This window comes from Pelobates fuscus, chromosome 3, assembly GCF_036172605.1.
Source record: "Pelobates fuscus isolate aPelFus1 chromosome 3, aPelFus1.pri, whole genome shotgun sequence".
Classification (NCBI taxonomy): Eukaryota; Metazoa; Chordata; class Amphibia; order Anura; family Pelobatidae; genus Pelobates; species Pelobates fuscus.
In genome coordinates this window covers 55,719,500-55,738,278 of record NC_086319.1, presented here as the reverse complement: position 1 = coordinate 55,738,278, position 18,779 = coordinate 55,719,500, and the positions used below count along the sequence as shown (strand labels likewise).

Sequence of the window (18,779 nt, the reverse complement as noted above, 5' to 3'; positions counted from 1 at the left end):
TGATGTTAAATCATCATTACTTTTATCAGGAATATTTCTGCGTTTTACCAATGGTCTCATGCATGAGGACACTCCAATAGACGTTCTAACCCCGATAGATCATTTCTGGTATGATCAGTGCCTTTTTAACCACTAAGAGCAAGAGCAGCAAGTCTAAATGACCATTTAGATTTACAGAAATCCTTGACGTGAAATGTGAGCCACTGATGATGCTAAAACGATTATCTGGGGTTTCACTGTCTCATATAGAGCAGACGTGTTACAAACATGATTGACATCACAACCTTTTTCAGTCTTGGCACATCCAGGGCCCAAGCTGCATTGGAAGGGGAGACATGCGCACACACCGGGGGTAAAACCGCATAATATTACCTTATCCAGATTAACTGGTGGCTTCAGTCATAGAAGGCTCATTTTTTATTTTTATATTTTTTAGAGCAAAATCTGATTTAAATAGGTCTAACCAAAAAAACTGGAGAACCCTGCGAAGTGTCTCTTCCAGATTTGTTTTGCGTATTTTACAATTTACCCACAATCCCTATAATATAAAAAAGAACCCTTTGTTCATTTTGTTAATCTAAATAGTATATTTAAGAAGGCCGTGGCTTGAGATCTCTAACCACTCGAGACAGGTGAAGGATATAAACTATAAATGAACACTCTCTAGGCCTGGGGTTACTGATAATTGTTGATAAATACACAATGCAATGAACTTATATAGTGTTTTCTAGTTGTACAAGATTCGATATTCGGTTTGCCCCGTTTTTGCTGGACTTTTAATGGTTCCTACCGTCCGCTGAGCAGAGTGAGAAAATTTATAGAAGTTTAATCCATACTTTAAGTGTGAAATCAATTAATTGGTTATGGTGGTTGTTTTTTTCAAGATTTCTGACGTGATTCAATTAATTCCACCTATATTATCTGGCATCCTATTTAAAAACTTCCTGAAAGAATATAGAAATTATAAATGTCCACCAAACATACAGCAGGCTACCAGCCTTTCTTGTAACAGGATTTTATAACGATGGAATTTTAGAAACGTATATTGATACATTTGGAGAGAGGCTGGAGAGAAGCAGTTTCTGTATTTTTCTTACTCTCATTGCAGCTGTACACCTCTGACCACATCCTATGTTTGGCTAGTTCAATGGAAATGGTGGATGTATGGTCTTAAACTTGTGTAAATCTCCCCCAGCTGTCAGGTGCTCATTCTGAATTTCCATATTAAAGCACAGTCCCAGCTGGCTGTTTAAGCTCTCCATAGTTTTACACTAAACAGATACGGACTCAGGTGCTGCTCGATGAGGCCACAGGAAATTTGGAATAGGATTAATTTTCAGGAGATTAAGATCCTTAACAGAAAATTAAAACGTCCCCTTTTACTAGGTGCGTGCCTTGTGGATAGTGATATATTGCTTATGTGAGCCTTTTATGTGTAATAGAAGAGTGACTGTGAATAGGAAAACCAATCTGTCAATCCAGTTACATAGGAGTCTGTGTGTTAATTTAATGGCCATCCTTGAAGATATTTACTATGTGATTCTAAATCAGCATGTTAAACATTGCTTGCAACTAGCAGATGTGATCAGTTATTAATGAACCTGCATGTTCCGAACAATGGAGAGGCGAGGAGAGCCCCTCTGTCTGACCATAGGTTAAAATGGCACTTAGATGCTCCAGCAAGCATCACATAGTAAAATTTCCAGTTTTAACTAGACCGGCCTTAAAATTTACTTGCCACTACAAGCCTTGAGGATCTATGGCGCACTCTCCATGGGTGAATCTCTACTCGTGGGTTCAAAAATGTCCACTTGCCAATGGCTAGTGTGGATCTTGAAACTTTAAAGGTAACGATTTACATACAAATTTGATCACAGAGACTGGTATGTGAAAACTACTTATGAATACGATTTCATTAGCGTCCGAGTAGTTTTTGTTTTAGTTGTGTAACAATAGGTGGAGTAAGATTAGTGGGGCCACAGAGATTTCCATGTTCTTCTTGATTGTGCTATTAGCTATTAGCCCATTGATAGCAGTTAAAACAAACACCTTCCTTGGTTAATAGATACCCGGATAATGTATTGTCTGTTCTTCGATCACAGCCTGTGTGTATTTTACCTGTTCTTTAAGTCTGTTTTTGTTTTATTAATAGGAGGCATTTTGAAGAGTATTATTTGTGACCCTTGTGTGCAGCTGCCCTATCATGCTAAAGTTGTTGATGTAATAGCCTTTTAATCGTCTCCACTTTTTCAGATTTTGTGAAATACATATAGTATTTATAGTATTGAGCTGGAACCTTTTTATTCTGTCACCATAAGTGACTCTAGTTTTTTTTGTCACTCTTGAGATTTAAAGACTCGTGCAAGCTCGAGATGTTAGCAGGTCACTAATGGTACCCGATCAATACTACTGTGTAACAAGCGATTCCTTTGATTATTATTAGACACAGGGATTGACACCATGAAATCTGTACATATGGTGTGTACTCTCTTCCAGCGTAACAAGTAGTGTGTCCTGGGATATACTGCTCCTGTGTGAATTGGAAACATGCTTCCCAACTCAGAACCGTATATCACTGGGTCCATTTTTTTTTTATGAATTGGAAACATGGATTCAATGGAAATGTGTCCTCTTCATGAGATTTATTTGCCTCTTACAGCACGTCCACAGGATTAATCACGATTCTACACCGCTTTTTGTAAGGGGAAAGGATAGCATGGCCGAGACCTTTCTATAGGTTATAATATAAATTGCATTTTGGCATATTTTGAGACAATGCAAAGAAATATTTAGTACAAAGCACCTAAAATCCTTTCTGTAGACAATAATAATAAATAAAATATATAATAAATCTTAGCTCTATGTCTGGCTGTGATGTGTAGAAAATAAGCTTTTACTAAGTAGACTATGAAATGTGTTCTCAGTCTCTTAGAATCTGCACTCGGCTCCTCTAATTCAGTGTGTGTGGGCTTAGTGTAGCAATCCATTATTAATTGTGAGTTATTAAACGGATAAACAGGTTATTGTGTGCAGTTGACCAGAATCCGATGTGCTTATTCTAGTGAAAAGGTGATCCCCGCAAATAGCATAAGGACCCAGGTTTTTAGAAACATTGCCATATGAAAACTTTAGTCTCTTAAATTGTACATCATCTGTTCATAATCTCGTATAAATCTATATAAATGCTTTTCCTTAACACTAACTTAACTTACCCCTTAAACTCTGAGATTGATAATGTGAGCAACTATATCTGTGTTGTCCCGTTGAAAGACTTGGGCTTGGGATTAAGTGAGGATCACGTGTCTGAGGAAGAAGCTCACAATCTAACAAATGGCTTCAGCCTTCCAGCTTTGAAGGTAAGCATCATGTTAGCTATTGGCAAATATATTCCATTCATATCTTTGCTCTTCTCTAATGTGCACTGTTGTAATGACAAATTACCTTAAAAACCTTCTGCCATGCCTAGTACATAGTCATCTAGATGGTTTTGGCAGGGATGCTTTCAGAAGAAAATAGTTTTATGTGTTTTTATAAACATTCATCATGGACAGAGGAAGTACTACAAAAGGTAAAGAGAGAGAGACACAATACACGATAAATTGTTGGGTGATAAAATGAAGGGGGTAGTGAGCGTGAAAATCACAACTAGTGCGAGTAGTGGACATCAAACATTTAAGAACTAAGGCCTTGACGTAATATTTTGGATAAGCTTTTGAAATGATGTAATATTTTTGGATAAACTTTAAAAAACTTTTTAAATATTAAAATACCAAAAAAAATCTAATGATTAAAAACATCGTCACAATATTAATATTATCATTTTAAAAGTTTATCCAAAAATTTTACATTTTGTTTCAATAAGGGATAAAATTTCAGAATAAAAAAAGACCAAGACGGAAATCAACATGAGGAAGGAAATTAAAATGTAACAGGAGTCTTGGAAAGGATTACATTCGGATTAAACTTAGTGATAAGTCAATATTTAAATTTATGTTGGTCCTCGTTTTTTAAATTGAACCGTTTTAATATTTGCCTCGGTTACTGGGCAAAGTGAGATGTGACACAGAAGAACATGGTTTCATGTTTGCAAACAATGTTCTTGACGACTAAATCTGTGTTCTAAGTTACTGATAACATGTTTGTGTTTTTGCAGGTTCTCTTTCAGCTCTGGATAGGACAGAGCTCGGAGTTCTTCCGCCGCTTAGCTCTGCTTCTCTCTATTGAAAATGTGTCTCAAGGTCCTATAGTAACTCCAGAACAATTCCCTCACTACATCTGGTCTGATGTGGCCCAGGATCTACCTCAGACTCAAGCTACCTGTCTGAGCGAACTCAAGCGCAGCTACGAGTTTTACCGTTACTTCGAAACCCAGCACCAGTCAGGAGTGGAGCGCACAGCTAAGAGAAAGCCTGAGACGGGAGAACTGAGCAACTTACATGGAGCTGTGCGCAGTCTTCAGTTACATCTGAAAGCTCTTCTTAATGAGTGAGTTTCTGCATCGAGACAGAAGCACCTTCTCTAACTTTGCTTTTTTGGGGTTTGATGAAATTGTGGGTAGAATAGACCTCTATCGATCATAGCTAACAATGTCAAATCCTACACTACTAGCCATGCCTTAAAACTGCAAACCTTGAAAGTCCATGGCATACTCCCTAAGCATGAGATTTATAAAATATATATATATATATAAATATATATTATATAATGTAATCAAAGCTTAAAGTGCTTATCCTCATTACTCTAATATGTCAGATCCGCTATATTATATGTTGTTAATGAGAGTTAGACATGAAAGTCAAGATGATAATAATGAACCCAGTGTGGGTGAGCAGAAAGCAGTTTCACCGGGCCGAACTCCATAATTGGAGACTTTACTACTCTGTCAATGGCATAGCGTTATAAGACATTTGTGTACACAATGTATAGGCTTATTATGTCTCCTTGACATTTGCACTTTAATGGAAAATGGACTCCGGATTACTTACCGCATTTGTGTAACTCGAGAATTTCACTTTGTCTTTATTCTATTTTTCAATCTTAGTTACCCACCTTACACTCTACACCTATTTTTTTACAGCAATCTTTTGGGTGACGCTATATATGTTTTACTCATTGTTTCTTGCATCACTGTTAAGTTAGGTAGCCACGATCTGTTTCTCATAAAACCGTGTTGCTTTCTAATAATGAAATATGTCCCCTAATAGTCCTTCAAATAATTTCAGTAGCATAACTGTTAAACTTGCAATCCTTTTTTACATTTGGATGCCACTGCTTTGTCAGTGTCACAGGAAAGAGTAATCCTGTACAAAAATAGTCTGCTTCGGGGCCGAGCCTAGCTTCTGAGCAGAGCAGACAATTCTGCATTTTGAGCCTATTTTGGGGTGAGAAAACCTGCAAACTGACAACCAAACCCACCCAAGGGCACCATTTGAGCCCCGGTGCCCGGCTGCACAATAAAATACCTTAATCAAGCCTGTAACCTGCAGGAAACCCGAGCACCTCTGCCGTGGCTTGTTGGGGATGATATTTGGAGAGGCGGCTGATCTCCTTATTTCCAGACCCCAGGTCCGTTCTCACTGCTATCCTACCCCTCTCCCCCCCTTTGGACCGGTGGGGGTTATCCCGGTCACCACGGGCATATCTTGAGTTACTCACTCTGCACTTACTCATGCATTCTGGTCGCACAAGAGCTGAACTCCGACCACGCGGATCCGGCAAGATGGCGACAGTCGTCACCACTGAACAAGGAGCACTGGGTCTGCCTAAACCACCTCGCCCCGGGTCTTTGGAGCACACTCTGCATAAGCTTGACAAGATATTCCGGAGCTTCTGGGCACGATTACATGACTTGGCACAAGCTGCCTTTATTGAGCATGGTGCTGCCAGCAAAGAAACAAACCTGTCAAAGCCGAACTGCCCTCCTCAAGGCAAGCACACCAGCACCTGTTCAACCCAACGCCTGCCCGCCTGTGCCGAGACCTTCCAGATGCAATATTTCATTGAATTCACCGCAAATGCGGAAGACTGCTCTCAGACAATGGTCTTTAACGACTAGACCCACTTCTAGCTCCGGACGGAGCAGGGACTCGGCTCCTGGGAAAACCCAAGTCCGGGGATCTGGGATGCAGGCCCTCACTAAAGCCTGGAGTTGGAGGAGAGCCCTACACGGGCACAACCCTGCAGTCACTCACCTGTACCTACTCCGCACTACACCAACCTTGCAACACGTTAGAGTAGGCTGAACCCGGTGCCAGACTGCTGCCAGAGAACACACATAACAGGTGGATGTCATATGATGTGCACAGCACGACACGCGACTTGTTGTTATTTAGGCTATTCACTATGTTTTACGTTCCATTTTTCATCTTATTTTCCTTACTATCTGTATTCATAAATGTGCACAAATATTAATACGTGATGTAGTGAGGGGAGGAGTAGACGGATATAGATACCGTGGTTTACCTTCATAGCACTCAGCTGTTACAGTGCTGCTGGTTTCCTAATCGCAATACACATCTAGCCTTGTAATGGTACAACTGTACAATATGCAAAGATGGGTAGAACTTAGCCTGTTCCACCACAGCACAAAAAAGCATGCAGAGGCTGAATTTTCTTGAAGCGTGGTACCATGCACACTTCTCTCGCATTCATATCATGTCACCATTCACCAACCTCACTTAGCGCATGTTTGCTTTGAAACCCCTCGTGATATTATTACTACTATACCTACAGAATTGCATGTTATGTTTTCTTTTAACTCCTGCGACCTGTAACTAGATGTGTATGTTTAGCTTGTTGATATCTACACTTCAAAAAAAATGTGCCACCACCTTAATGCCATATATGTATACTGCTAGGATATTTTTGTGCTTGCTTATGCTGATGTGGTATCGTAAGCTCTTTTGTTATCTTGTGCACAACAAAAATAAAGAATTAAAAAAAAATATAGTCTGCTTCTATATAACTAGTCTATTTACATCTCCTGTGGGGCAGCAATCTACTGAGCATTTGATTGATGAGATTAAGAATGGAGTTGGCTAGGGTTAGAAACGTCATCAATGTTTGGTGCTCTCAGTATGGTGACAGTGTCGTTCTCTGGGAAGCAAGCAAATAGGCATGTCAGAATTAGGTATACCTGGTAAAGGTATACAAGTGGTGTATTGCTATGCATGACAGATGCAGCAGACTGCAAATCCGAGGTTTCTGAAGTAGTAGGTCCTGTGAAATTCAGCTCTACAAATTAATATGAATGTGGGGAAAAAAATTGAATTGAATCAGTGCGGTGAACTTCAGCACAATGTGCAGCACTGGACTAAGAAGCACCAGTTGTGTCCATCTGGAGTTGTTATAGGTAGCAGTGTTTACGGTGCTCCGTATGCAGGAACAGGCTGTAGACACTAGAAACACTACTATTATGCTGGAGTGGTTCTGCTGTCTTTAAACTAGTTGTTGTTATTGTTTTTGTGCTTACAGTGTCCCTGTAATGTGGTATCTATCTATCATTTAAAAGAATGATGTATATATAAATGTATGGGTTCACTTTAAGAGAAAGCCTCACTCACTAAAAGGTTAGAAGGCTGCAAAGTGTCTTCATAATAATGAGTTCTTTAATGACTCTGTTAATTGATAGTAAAATGAGAACGTCAGTGGTAGTTTATGCTAATAATTGCTAGAGGTGAGCACAACATTTTTCTTTGTTTTTATAACTTTATTTCTATTTAATTAGGGTAATAATTCTTGAAGATGAACTAGAAAAACTTGCCTGCTGTAAGGAAACCCAAGGAATGTCAAGTGAAGCATCCCTTGTCCTGGAAGAGAAGCTGAAGATGTTACAACCTCATGTACAGGCTAGTAATACCTGCTGGGAAGAGGCCTTATGCCAAGTTGAGAGAATGGTTCGAAGGCCACCTGCAAAGAAAGGTATTGTGGTGCACCATGTAATGTGTTCAGAAACCCCACTGCATCTTAGTGAACCTTAGCTTTTGTGAGATATTCTTATCATAAATTAGATTTGGCTTGTTGAATTAGGTCAACAAAGGTAGGATTTTAGGAAGTTAGGAAATACATTTTGAAAACCATATTTTTTTTGTTTTTTTTTTTTTGTTTTTTTTTACAAATGCATTAAATGCTTTGCATTTTATAACCGAGTCATTCCCTTTAGTAATGCAATGCAAGATAAGTTAAAGGGATAACATAGGCACTAAAACAACTTGATCTTAATGAAGTGTTTTTGGTGTATAGATCATGCTCCTGCAGTGTCACTGCTTAATGCTCTGCCAGTCTGGTGTTAAATCCCTTTGTTTAAACAGCCCTCGTCACACCTCCCTGCATGTGACTTTCAAAGCCTTTCTAAACACTTCATGTAAGGAGAGATCTAATGTTCAAACTTTCTTTAATGTACAGTGTGTTTCATTTAGAATTTCTTATCCCCTGCTCTGTATAGCCTGCTAGAGCATCCTGTGTTTCATTCATGTTTAATTTACAGAACATGATATAAAAAAAACTTCTAAAGTAAGTTTAAGATCTGATTGAAAATGAAGCCAGTTTTTCATGCAGGCTGTGTGAGTCACAGTTCGGGAAGGTGTGGCTAGGGCTGCATAAACAGAAAAAAAAAAAGTGATTTAACTCCTAAATGGCAGAGAATAGAGCAGTGAGATTGCATGGACATGATCTATATACTAAAACCGCTTCATTAAGCTAAAGTTGATTTGGTGTCTGTAGTATCTCTATTGCACAGACCTATGACGACTACATATAGTCTTTTAAGTTGTTCAGACACCATTTATGTTTTGGAATAAAAACACAAACATTAGATAAAATGTCAGAAACCAGCATCACCACTATTGGCATTTCATTACCTCGGTTAAGCCCTAGGTGTTTGAGTGATTTGTTTAATATATAGCTTTCATTAATTTTACCAGATATTTCAAACTCCTGTGAGAATTCACATTGCCCTCCAGTGTCTCTTGTGCTTCCCACCCTACGTATTGAAGACAAAGATCCAGTCCCTGAAGAGCAGGTACGAACATCTGTGTGTGACAGTTTATTTGACACCATGTCCAATTTTCACTGGACTATTATATTTCCAAACTAATGGTAAAATATGTAAACTATAGGGGGTTTGTTTTAATGTTGGTACTCCTATCATCTCGCTCAGAATAACAGAATGCTGAGCTGACATTGTCAAGAACCAAACCAGCGTTTCTGAAATGCTTCATGCTATCCACAGCGCTGTTTCACTGACTGTACTTAAAGTATGTCTTTGTGGATTGTAAACATTCACAAATCAATGTCATCTTTCAGAGGTTATAGGCGAATAATATTAATACATTTATCATTTTGGACAGCTTTTGTCTTTTTTTTTTTTTCAAGAAACATTCTTGGGAGTAAAAGTTTAATATACATTCTTACAACTACTGTTGTATGATTGCTTCCTTATTTATTCCGTTCCTGGTTTCATTCCCAAAGGCAGAACAAAACTTGCACAGTTATTCATCCTTTCAGCCTAAACTTAAGGGATGAAGTATGTGACCCCTGGATAGGCATTTTCTTATTCCATCTCTGGCTTTAACCCGCTTGAAAATAATGTCCTCTCTCCCATGACATCCAATAAGAATAGGATAAGTTCTGAGCTCTAAGCTGGTAACATGTGCTGATGGATTCCACTCTTGTGAATAGTGTGATGTTTACCCTCTTGTTTTCTCCATTGCTGTGTATCTGCCCTATTTAGGTATTGTGAAACTATTATCTGATTATTTCAGATGAGGGTGTTTTTTTGTTTTTTTTTATAACCACCATTCACTGTGTGTGTGTGTTGTTTTGGTGGAGCACTTAAGTAATTATTTTAGAAGTAGATTTTATTATTAAAAGTGCTTTTACATGTAGACTTGTGCAAATATACTTTTAAAGTGCAATTTCAAAGATTAATGACTTCAACCATTTAAAAGCAAAAGTGTTTCTATAGGTATTTTTCTATCCACACCTCTCTGAAATGATTCGACATCTTCCTCAACAACCGTACAGTGTGTGTTATCACCTTGTTATAGAGCAATTGATGGTTGGACTCTTAACATCCACTCATGTTTTCCAGGAATTGGAGGCCTACGTGGAAGACACGGCTGCAGATGAATTCTGTAGTGAGGATGTGTATTTCTTCTCTCCAGAGGAAAGGGAACGACAGAAACGAGAAAGGGAAGAATCCAAGAGGGTATTGCAAGAGTTAAAGGCTGTGCTAGGGTTAAAGGCATCAGCAGCAGAGAGACAAAAATGGAAGCAGTTACTGTTTAGTGACCACGGTACGTGTTAGAACCACGTGTTTGTACTTCAAATTCCCTGCCTGTGTAGCCAGTGGTACCTGTAAAACCAGTATCATTTTCACTCGTATCTACCAACATATATGGCATGCATACATTATTTCAAACATCTTCTCAAAGGCCACATTCTGGGAATGTATACATTCCTATTACTCCAACGGTACCTTTGCAGCGCAATATTCCTATTTATTCTGTGAAACACATACAGAGTTATTCACTACACGTTGAGATTAAAGGGAATTTTACATATGAGGTAAAAATAGCCGGACTGTAAACTTTCTGTGAGTGAGCTCTGCTTTCAGATTAGCTACTCCAGCCTTAAATGTGAAATTCACTTTGTAGTCACCTTGAATTCTCATTGTAGTGAATTACCCTGATAGTCAGAGGTTTTTCACTACCAAACGGTGTGCAGAAAAGCCACCCCCAGAATCCAAGTGTTTTTGGTATCCTGGAAAGTAATGTTTAAATATATTTTTTGTTTCAGTTTGCCTAGACAGCGCATTATTTATTGAAAGCAGAAAGGAACATTTTGTCTGGACAGAAAATAAAAACCATTTACCAATTAATAAGGTTACTGATAGGAAATCAGAGGTGTAAATAAATATTTTTTTCTCAATATGAACATACTTTTTTCCTCATAGTTTATAACAAACAGACACACACCCATACATTGCATATGTAGATGATGGAAGAGCACTCAATCCTTCGTCATGGAATTAAGGGTGCTCTATTGGATAAGTCCCAGTACCAAAAGGACTAAACATCAAATTTGAATATAAAAAAATAATCCAGGCACTCCAGCGAATTCCAAAGGAAAGGCAATTTTTATTGGAACAAGGAGCAAAAAGGCAACGTTTCGACCCCTTAGGGCCCTTGTCAAGCTAGTGAAGCACATACACCACAAACAATATATAGGTGTATGTAGTAATAAACATGTGGTATGATTACAATAATTAATGACATAATCAATCAATACTAGTAAAAACATAATTGTCTCTCCAATCACCATCTCACATTTTAGGGGTGTCAGAAAACACAGGGTAAATCAGCCTTTAAGACCTTAATTCATTAATGAGTGCATTTCACCATTTCATTATACACTACTTGTTTCAAACTACCTCTAATCACATAAGGCAATTTATAATAATAATAAAATTATGTTTGCCTGTGTTTATGAGGGTGGCTGTGACAGGGTGACTTTGGAAATGTTAATTATTTTTTTAAGGCGTAACGTTTTATAAGGGAACTGACTCCCAGGGTGACAGTGTGTGTGTGTGTGGGGGGGGGGCGGGCAGGGGGTGACTTTGTTTGGGGAGAGAGATGAATGTGTGTAAGGGAAGGGGATGACTGTGACAGGGTGTGTGTGGTGGGATAGGGTGACTTTGACAAGGGAACAGTGGGGGGTGATGTGACTTACTCTGTGTGGTGGAGGGAGGTGATGTGACAGCATGTTTGAAGATACGTGTGTGTGTGTGTGTGGGAGGAAGGTTGATGTGACAGGATGACTGACTGTGATGGGGGGGGGGGGGGCTGTAAGTGTGCAGGCTGGTAGATTGTATGTGGGGAGACTGTATTTCCCTGTTCAGCCTCCCCACACAGTGCTCAAATTTATTTTTAGTTAATATCCCTCCTTCTTACCTTTTTTGCATTGAGGGGACATCTGATCCTTCCTCGCAGTTTGTCCAGTGGGCTGCCAGTGGAATCTGCCCTTCTGGCTAAGTGCAGACTACTAAGAATGCCCCTTCTGGTCTCTGATTGTGAGGGAGCATTTGCAGAGAGCTGCTCCACAGCACTGTGCAGGGAGATCTCCCTACCGGCTCGTGGTGTACAGGGGAGCTCAGCAGAGCTGGCACTTTAAAGGTAGCACCAGCGTTTGCAATGAACAAATTTAATTTGCAATGTTGTGATCGTGCATACACAAGTGCATGCTTTGATAGGGTTAAGAAAACCAGTGAAGCTGAAACCACCAAAACTCAAATCCTAGTCTAGAAATCAGTAATATGGGTGATCTAAAGAACGTGCAAGCTTACAGTGCTTTGTGTTGTGTAAGGTTTCTGATATGATGTTTACACTGTGTGTGATATTTAGGTGTGCTATATTTATAGTGCATACTATGCGTATATGATCAAACCCTAGATTTTGTGTACAAGTTCCATGATTTTAGCCAATTTTCATATTCTACTAATGGAGAACAACCAAAAAACGAATGACGTGACATATTTTTGTATTTTTTGTTTTTGTTTTGTTTTATAGCTGTAATTAAAACCTTGCTACCCGAGGAGCCAACCAGTGCTGTTGAACCATCTTTGAGTTTGGATGCAGATGAGTTGTCCAATAACAAAACACTAGATTTTCATGAAGAAATCAGTAGGGAAATGAATGGTACTGGAGATGACCATGCAGAAGAGGATTCCCACCATCCACTTAGTGATCTTGACAATGAGGAGAAGATATTTAATTTGTTGGAAGACACTCAGCCAACCGAAAGTGAAGAGCAGATGGTTCCTCCCTGTCCAGAACCTAGGACTGTGTTGCCCGCCTCTATCAAGGAGCGGCTTGCCCGTATCCATCAGTCATCAGATCTACACTTTGCGTCTGGACTAGCTGCACAAGTGGCTGCAAGATCTCTCACTTTCACTTTCTTTCAGGAGCAGACTTTTGGGGATGAAAGTGATGATGATGTGGATCTAGTAAACAATGGAGATGATCATGCAGTAGAGGGAGATGGTTTAGACATTCGTGCAGAACAAGAGGGATAGCCCCATAGCCTACGAGATAGTCTCCCACCCCGAGTCCTGCATCATGCAGAACACTGAATGTCAGGACACTTACTTAACAGACAGGACAAACACTAAGCTGAGGACAAAGAAACTTTGTGGTTTGGTCCTCTGTGCCAGGAAGGCATGTAACTTATAACTCTGCAATGCCTCAATGAACCCTCAGAGCACCTATATGTTTTGTGATCAGCAATGCCTTATAGCAGGGGTTAGCCGACAGGTATTTCCCCAATCGTTCAACTGTAATCCCCACGATCCTCAGGCAGAGGCTACCTAAAGATCTTCTTAGTTGGGGTTTTCAACACAGCAGGCAAGGATCTGTTGACAATCCCTGTCTTACAGATAACAGTATGAGTGCTTAATTGCAAAGCCCTCTCTGCCCCCTCTGGAAAAACAGAGGTTAATGTTTTAGACCAGTTAATGGGCAACAGTCCACGGTGTGACCTAATTTCAAGACCGATGCAACTGCCTAAATATGTTTTTGGATTATTTTAATATTTAATGTTATTTATTCAGATTTTTTTCTCTCTCTCATCATGTTCTAGAATGTTAATATTGCATCATCATCACCATCTATGTTGTCTTGTTTTCTACCAAAAAAAGGCAAAAAGATTCTTTGTTTTAGAAATATAGGCAAATGTTCACTGTTTGGTATTCTGCCGCCTTGGCTGTTTCTATCCAGTGTGTACTGGCTAATGATGTTCATTTGTGACTATATTTCTTACAAAATATTATACTTCATTAAGCTTAGGTTGTTCATTTTTTTTAAATAAAATAAAAAAATTAAAACCTTTATGATGGGATATTAGATTCTTTGATTTATTTTAAAATTTATTGGGATTAACCAAATATATAAACATTTTTTTAAATGATATTGTGTTTATCAAAAATATACTATGTTGTAAAAACGCAAACCCTGCAATTCCAAGGTATTTTGATTTTAAAATTCAGTTCCTATTGAAGAATTTCCCGTTCTGATTTTCATTCTGCCCTATTTGAAATTTAGCAAATAACCCAGTAAGTCTTCACTGGAAAGAAATTCTCAAGTTAACACTGTAAGGCTTCAGCTCCCTTTAATGCTGTTTAATTCTTGATGAAGTGCTTAATAGACTTGTGCATAAATCCATCTCTGCAGCAGTGAATGAATCAAATGCCTGTTACTCTACAAAGGAATTAATCCATCCATACGAGATTTCTGGTGAATAGATATGGTCCATCCTAGATTTAACAGGCATTTGAAACAGATTTGTGCATATGCACTATAGCTTCCCCCTCTGTCAAACCCCCACCCCTGTGGTGCAGAAGGGGTTAATAACACATTCTGTCACTTACCTGAGTCCAACGCCGATGTCCCTCGGCACTGGATCAGCTCTGCCTACGCTCCTCCCCTGCAAATGTCAGCCGACGTGGGAGACCTAAAGCACATGCACGCCAATGGCCGCGCTTGCATTAGGATTTCCCCATAGGAAATCATTCTTTAATGTTTTCCTATGGGGATTCCGTAGACCCTGGAAGTCCTCGTGTATAGTGTAAGGACTAGGGATCGGCCGATATTGATTTTTTTAAAACCGATACCGATATTCTGTGAACTTTTAGGCCGATAGCCGATATAATTTGCCGATATTCTGTACATTTACCATTTTGGAAAATAAAAACTATTTCTAAAGGTAAATGCACAAAATATACATGCCACGTGTAGTGGATGCAGTGTGTGTGTAGTGGATGCAGTGTTTGTGTAGTGTGTGTGTAGTGGATGCAGTGTGAGTGTAGTGGATGCAGTGTGTATTTGTCTAGTGTGTATATAATGAAAGCAGAGTGTTTGTGTAGTGTGTGTAAAGTGAATGCTGTATATTCTAAATGCAAAGTGTGCGTGTTTGTGTAGTGTGTGTGTGTGTATAAGGAATGCAGAGTGTGTGTGTGTTTATATAATGCAGTGTGTGTTTGTATAGTGTATGTATATAATGCAGAGTGTGTGTGTAGTGTGCATTATGTAAACACACTACACAAACACACACTGAATTATATAAACACACTACACAAACACACTGAATTATATAAACACACTACACAAACACAGTGTATATAATGCAGTGTGTGTTTGTATAGTGTGTGTGTGTGTATAATAATGCAGTGTTTGTATAGTGTGTGTGTGTATAATAATGCAGTGTGTTTGTATAGTGTGTGTGTGTATATAATGCAGTGTGTTTGTATAGTGTGTGTTTGTATAGTGTGTATATAATGCAGTGTGTTTGTGTAGTGTGCATTATACACACACACTATACAAACACACTGCATTATATACACACACTATACAAACACACACTGCATTATTATACACACACTATACAAACACACACTGCATTATATACACACACACACACTATACAAACACACACTGCATTATATACACACACACTATACAAACACACACTGCATTATTATACACACACACACACACACTATACAAACACACACTGCATTATTATACACACACACACACACTATACAAACACACACTGCATTATTATACACACACACACTATACAAACACACACTGCATTATTATACACACACACTATACAAACACACACTGCATTATTATACACACACAATATACAAACACACACTGCATTATTATACACACACACACTATACAAACACACACTGCATTATTATACACACACACACACACACTATACAAACACACTTAATTATATACACAGTGTGTTTGTGTAGTGTATCTGTGAGGGGGCATTTTTTTAATTAAATATTTTTTTTTAATTTTATATTAAAAAATGTTTTTTTTATATATATATATATATATATATATATATATATATATATTTTTTTTTTTTATATTTAATTATTATTATTTGTTTTTTGTTGTCCCCCCTCCCTGCTTGTTGCCTTGCCAGGGAGGGGGGATATGTTAATCCCTGGTGGTCCAGTGGCATTGGCTGAGCTGTGGGAGGGGGGGCAGGAAGCGTTTACTCACCTCCCAGCAGCTTCTCCAGCTCCCCAGTGTAAATCTCGCGAGACCCGCGGCCGTCAGAGCTGGCCGCGGGTCTCGCGAGATTTACACTGGGAAGCTGGAGGAGCTGCTGGGAGGTGAGTAAACGCTTGCTGCCTGCTCTCCCCAGGACCGCCGGGCTTGTAATGAGCCTGGCGGTCCTGGGAGGTATTATCGGCAATATCGGTATCCCTATTGGCCGATACCGATATTGCCGAAAATACCGAATATCGGCCGATTATATCGGTAAAACCGATAATCGGTCGATCCCTAGTAAGGACATCCAGCCACTAGAGGAGGAGTTAACCCTAGCAGGTAATTATTGCAGTTTATAAAAACTGCAATATTTACATGCTCAGGGTTAAGGATGATGGGAGTTTGCACCCAGACCACTTCAATGAGCTGAAGGTGTCTGGGTGCCTACCGTATCCTTTAAACAAAAAAACTAAACCAGTCAAGTAAATTCTGCTTTTCTTCTGAAAATACCCAAACTGATCACATGACCTACAGGCACATTGCTGGCTTTATTTTTAGATTTATTAGTGTGACTTAAAAACAAATATAAATCCAGTGTGGGCTAGTGACCCAAGACCTTGTTTTTGTGACAATACAAAATTAGGAACTTAACTAGGACATCATTTTGTGGCTGACGTGTGTGTGATGCAGTTGGGAAATCATGCAGGGGAAATGTAAAGTCTCCACTCTGCACCACCGTATCTGTTTCAGGGACAGAGAGAGAGTGAACAAATTATGCCAACATTGGGAAAGTATTGTTAAAAAGCTCTCTTTACTCTGGATATTTGCACCCAGGCAAGCAGTACTATATATCTATATGTTGGTGGAGTGCCAGCAGACTTCTATTGAATTACACACACACACACACATATATATATATATATATATATATATATATATATATATATATATATATATATATATATATATATATATATATATACACTGAACAAAATTATAAACGCAACACTTTTGTTTTTGCCCCCATTTTTCATGAGCTGAACCCAAAGATCTAAGACTTTTTCTATGTACACAAAAGGCCTATTTCTCTCAAATATTATTCACAAATCTGTCTAAATCTGTGTTAGTAGCACTTCTCCTTTGCCGAGATAATCCATCCACCACACAGGTGTGGCATATCAAGATGCTGATTAGACAGCATGATTATTGCACAGGTGTGCCTTAGGCTGGCCACAATAAAAGGCCACTCTGAAATGTGCAGTTTTATCACACAGCACGATGCCACAGATGTTGCAAGTTTTGAGGAAGCGTGCAATTGGCATGCTGACTACAGGAATGTCCATCAGAGCTGTTGTGTGAATTGAATGTTCATTTCTCTACCATAAGCCGTCTCCAAAGGCGTTTCAGAGAATTCTGCAGTACATCCAACCGGCCTCACAACCGCAGACCACATGTAACCACACCAGCCCAGGACCTCCACGTGCAGCATCTTCAACTCCAAAATCGTCTGAGACCAGCCACCCGGACAGCTGCTGCGACAATCTTTTTGCATAACCAAAGAATTTCTGCACAAACAGAAACAGTCTCAGGGAAGCTCATCGTTCTTGTCGGGGTCTCGACCTGACTGCAGTTTGTGGTTGTAACCGACTTGAGTGGGCAAATGCTCACATTCTATGGCGTCTGGCACTTTGGGGAGGTGTTCTCTTCATGGAAGAATCCCGGTATTTAATGTACAGGGCAGATGGCAGACAGCATGTATGGCATCGTGTTGGTGAGCGGTTTGCTGATGTCGACATTGTTGGTCGAGTGGCCTATGGTATGGACAACGAACACAGGTGCATTTTATTGATGGCATTTTGAATGCACAGAGATACCATGACGAGATCCTGAGGCCCATTGTTGTCATTCATCCATTACCATCACCTCATGTTGCAGCATGATAATGCACGACCCCATGTTGCAAGGATCTGTACATAATTCCTGGAAGCTGAAAACATCCCAGTTCTTGCATGGCCAGCATACTCACCGGACATGTCACCCATTGAGCATGTTTGGGATGCTCTGGATCGGCGTAAACGACCGCGTGTTCCAGGTCCTGCCAATATCCAGCAACTTCGCACAGCCATTGTAGAGTGGACCAACATTCCACAGGCCACAATCAACAACCTGATCAACTCTATGCGAAGATGTGTTGCACTGCGTGAGGCTAATGGTGGTCACACCAGATACTGACTAGTTCCCGGACCCCCCACCCCAATACAGTAAAACATTAAACACATTTTAGAGTGGCCTTTTATTGTGGCCAGCCTAAGGCACACCTGTGCAATAATCATGCTGGCTAATCAGCATCTTGATATGCCACATCTGTAAGGTGAATGGATTATCTCAGCAAAGGAGAAGTGCTCACTAACACAGATTTAGACAGATTATTGAACAATTTTTTAGAGAAATAGGCCTTATGGGGGTCCTTTAAATTTGTTTACTTTTGAGACATTTCACATAATATTTAACTACTACAATATGTAAAGTTTTGTATGTATATACACAGCACAATGTGGGTCAATGAGAAGACATAAGAAGTTGTCTGTTACAGTAAATAGGGACTGCCAGCTGTTTGAGCTAATCAGGAACAACCGAGCCAGCTGTAGGCCCAATCAGCTCCTAACTGACTGAGTCTATTTAATACCAGGGTTTATAACAGCT

At 39.4% G+C, this 18,779-nt stretch overlaps 1 protein-coding gene across 3 annotated transcripts in view; it reads left to right on the top strand.

The window, feature by feature from the left end:
• Positions 1 to 13,867, top strand: part of VEZT (vezatin, adherens junctions transmembrane protein) — a 70,157-nt gene extending 56,290 nt beyond the window's left edge. For all 3 annotated transcript variants that reach the window (XM_063447093.1, XM_063447092.1, XM_063447094.1), the window contains exons 7-12: positions 3,209 to 3,356; positions 4,154 to 4,485; positions 7,727 to 7,920; positions 8,922 to 9,019; positions 10,091 to 10,295; positions 12,567 to 13,867. In XM_063447093.1, the coding sequence (XP_063303163.1) occupies positions 3,209 to 3,356; positions 4,154 to 4,485; positions 7,727 to 7,920; positions 8,922 to 9,019; positions 10,091 to 10,295; positions 12,567 to 13,072 (1,483 nt within the window). In that variant the 3' untranslated portion in view covers positions 13,073 to 13,867. The remainder of the gene's footprint in view (positions 1 to 3,208; positions 3,357 to 4,153; positions 4,486 to 7,726; positions 7,921 to 8,921; positions 9,020 to 10,090; positions 10,296 to 12,566) is intronic.
• Positions 13,868 to 18,779: the final 4,912 nt, after the last annotated feature.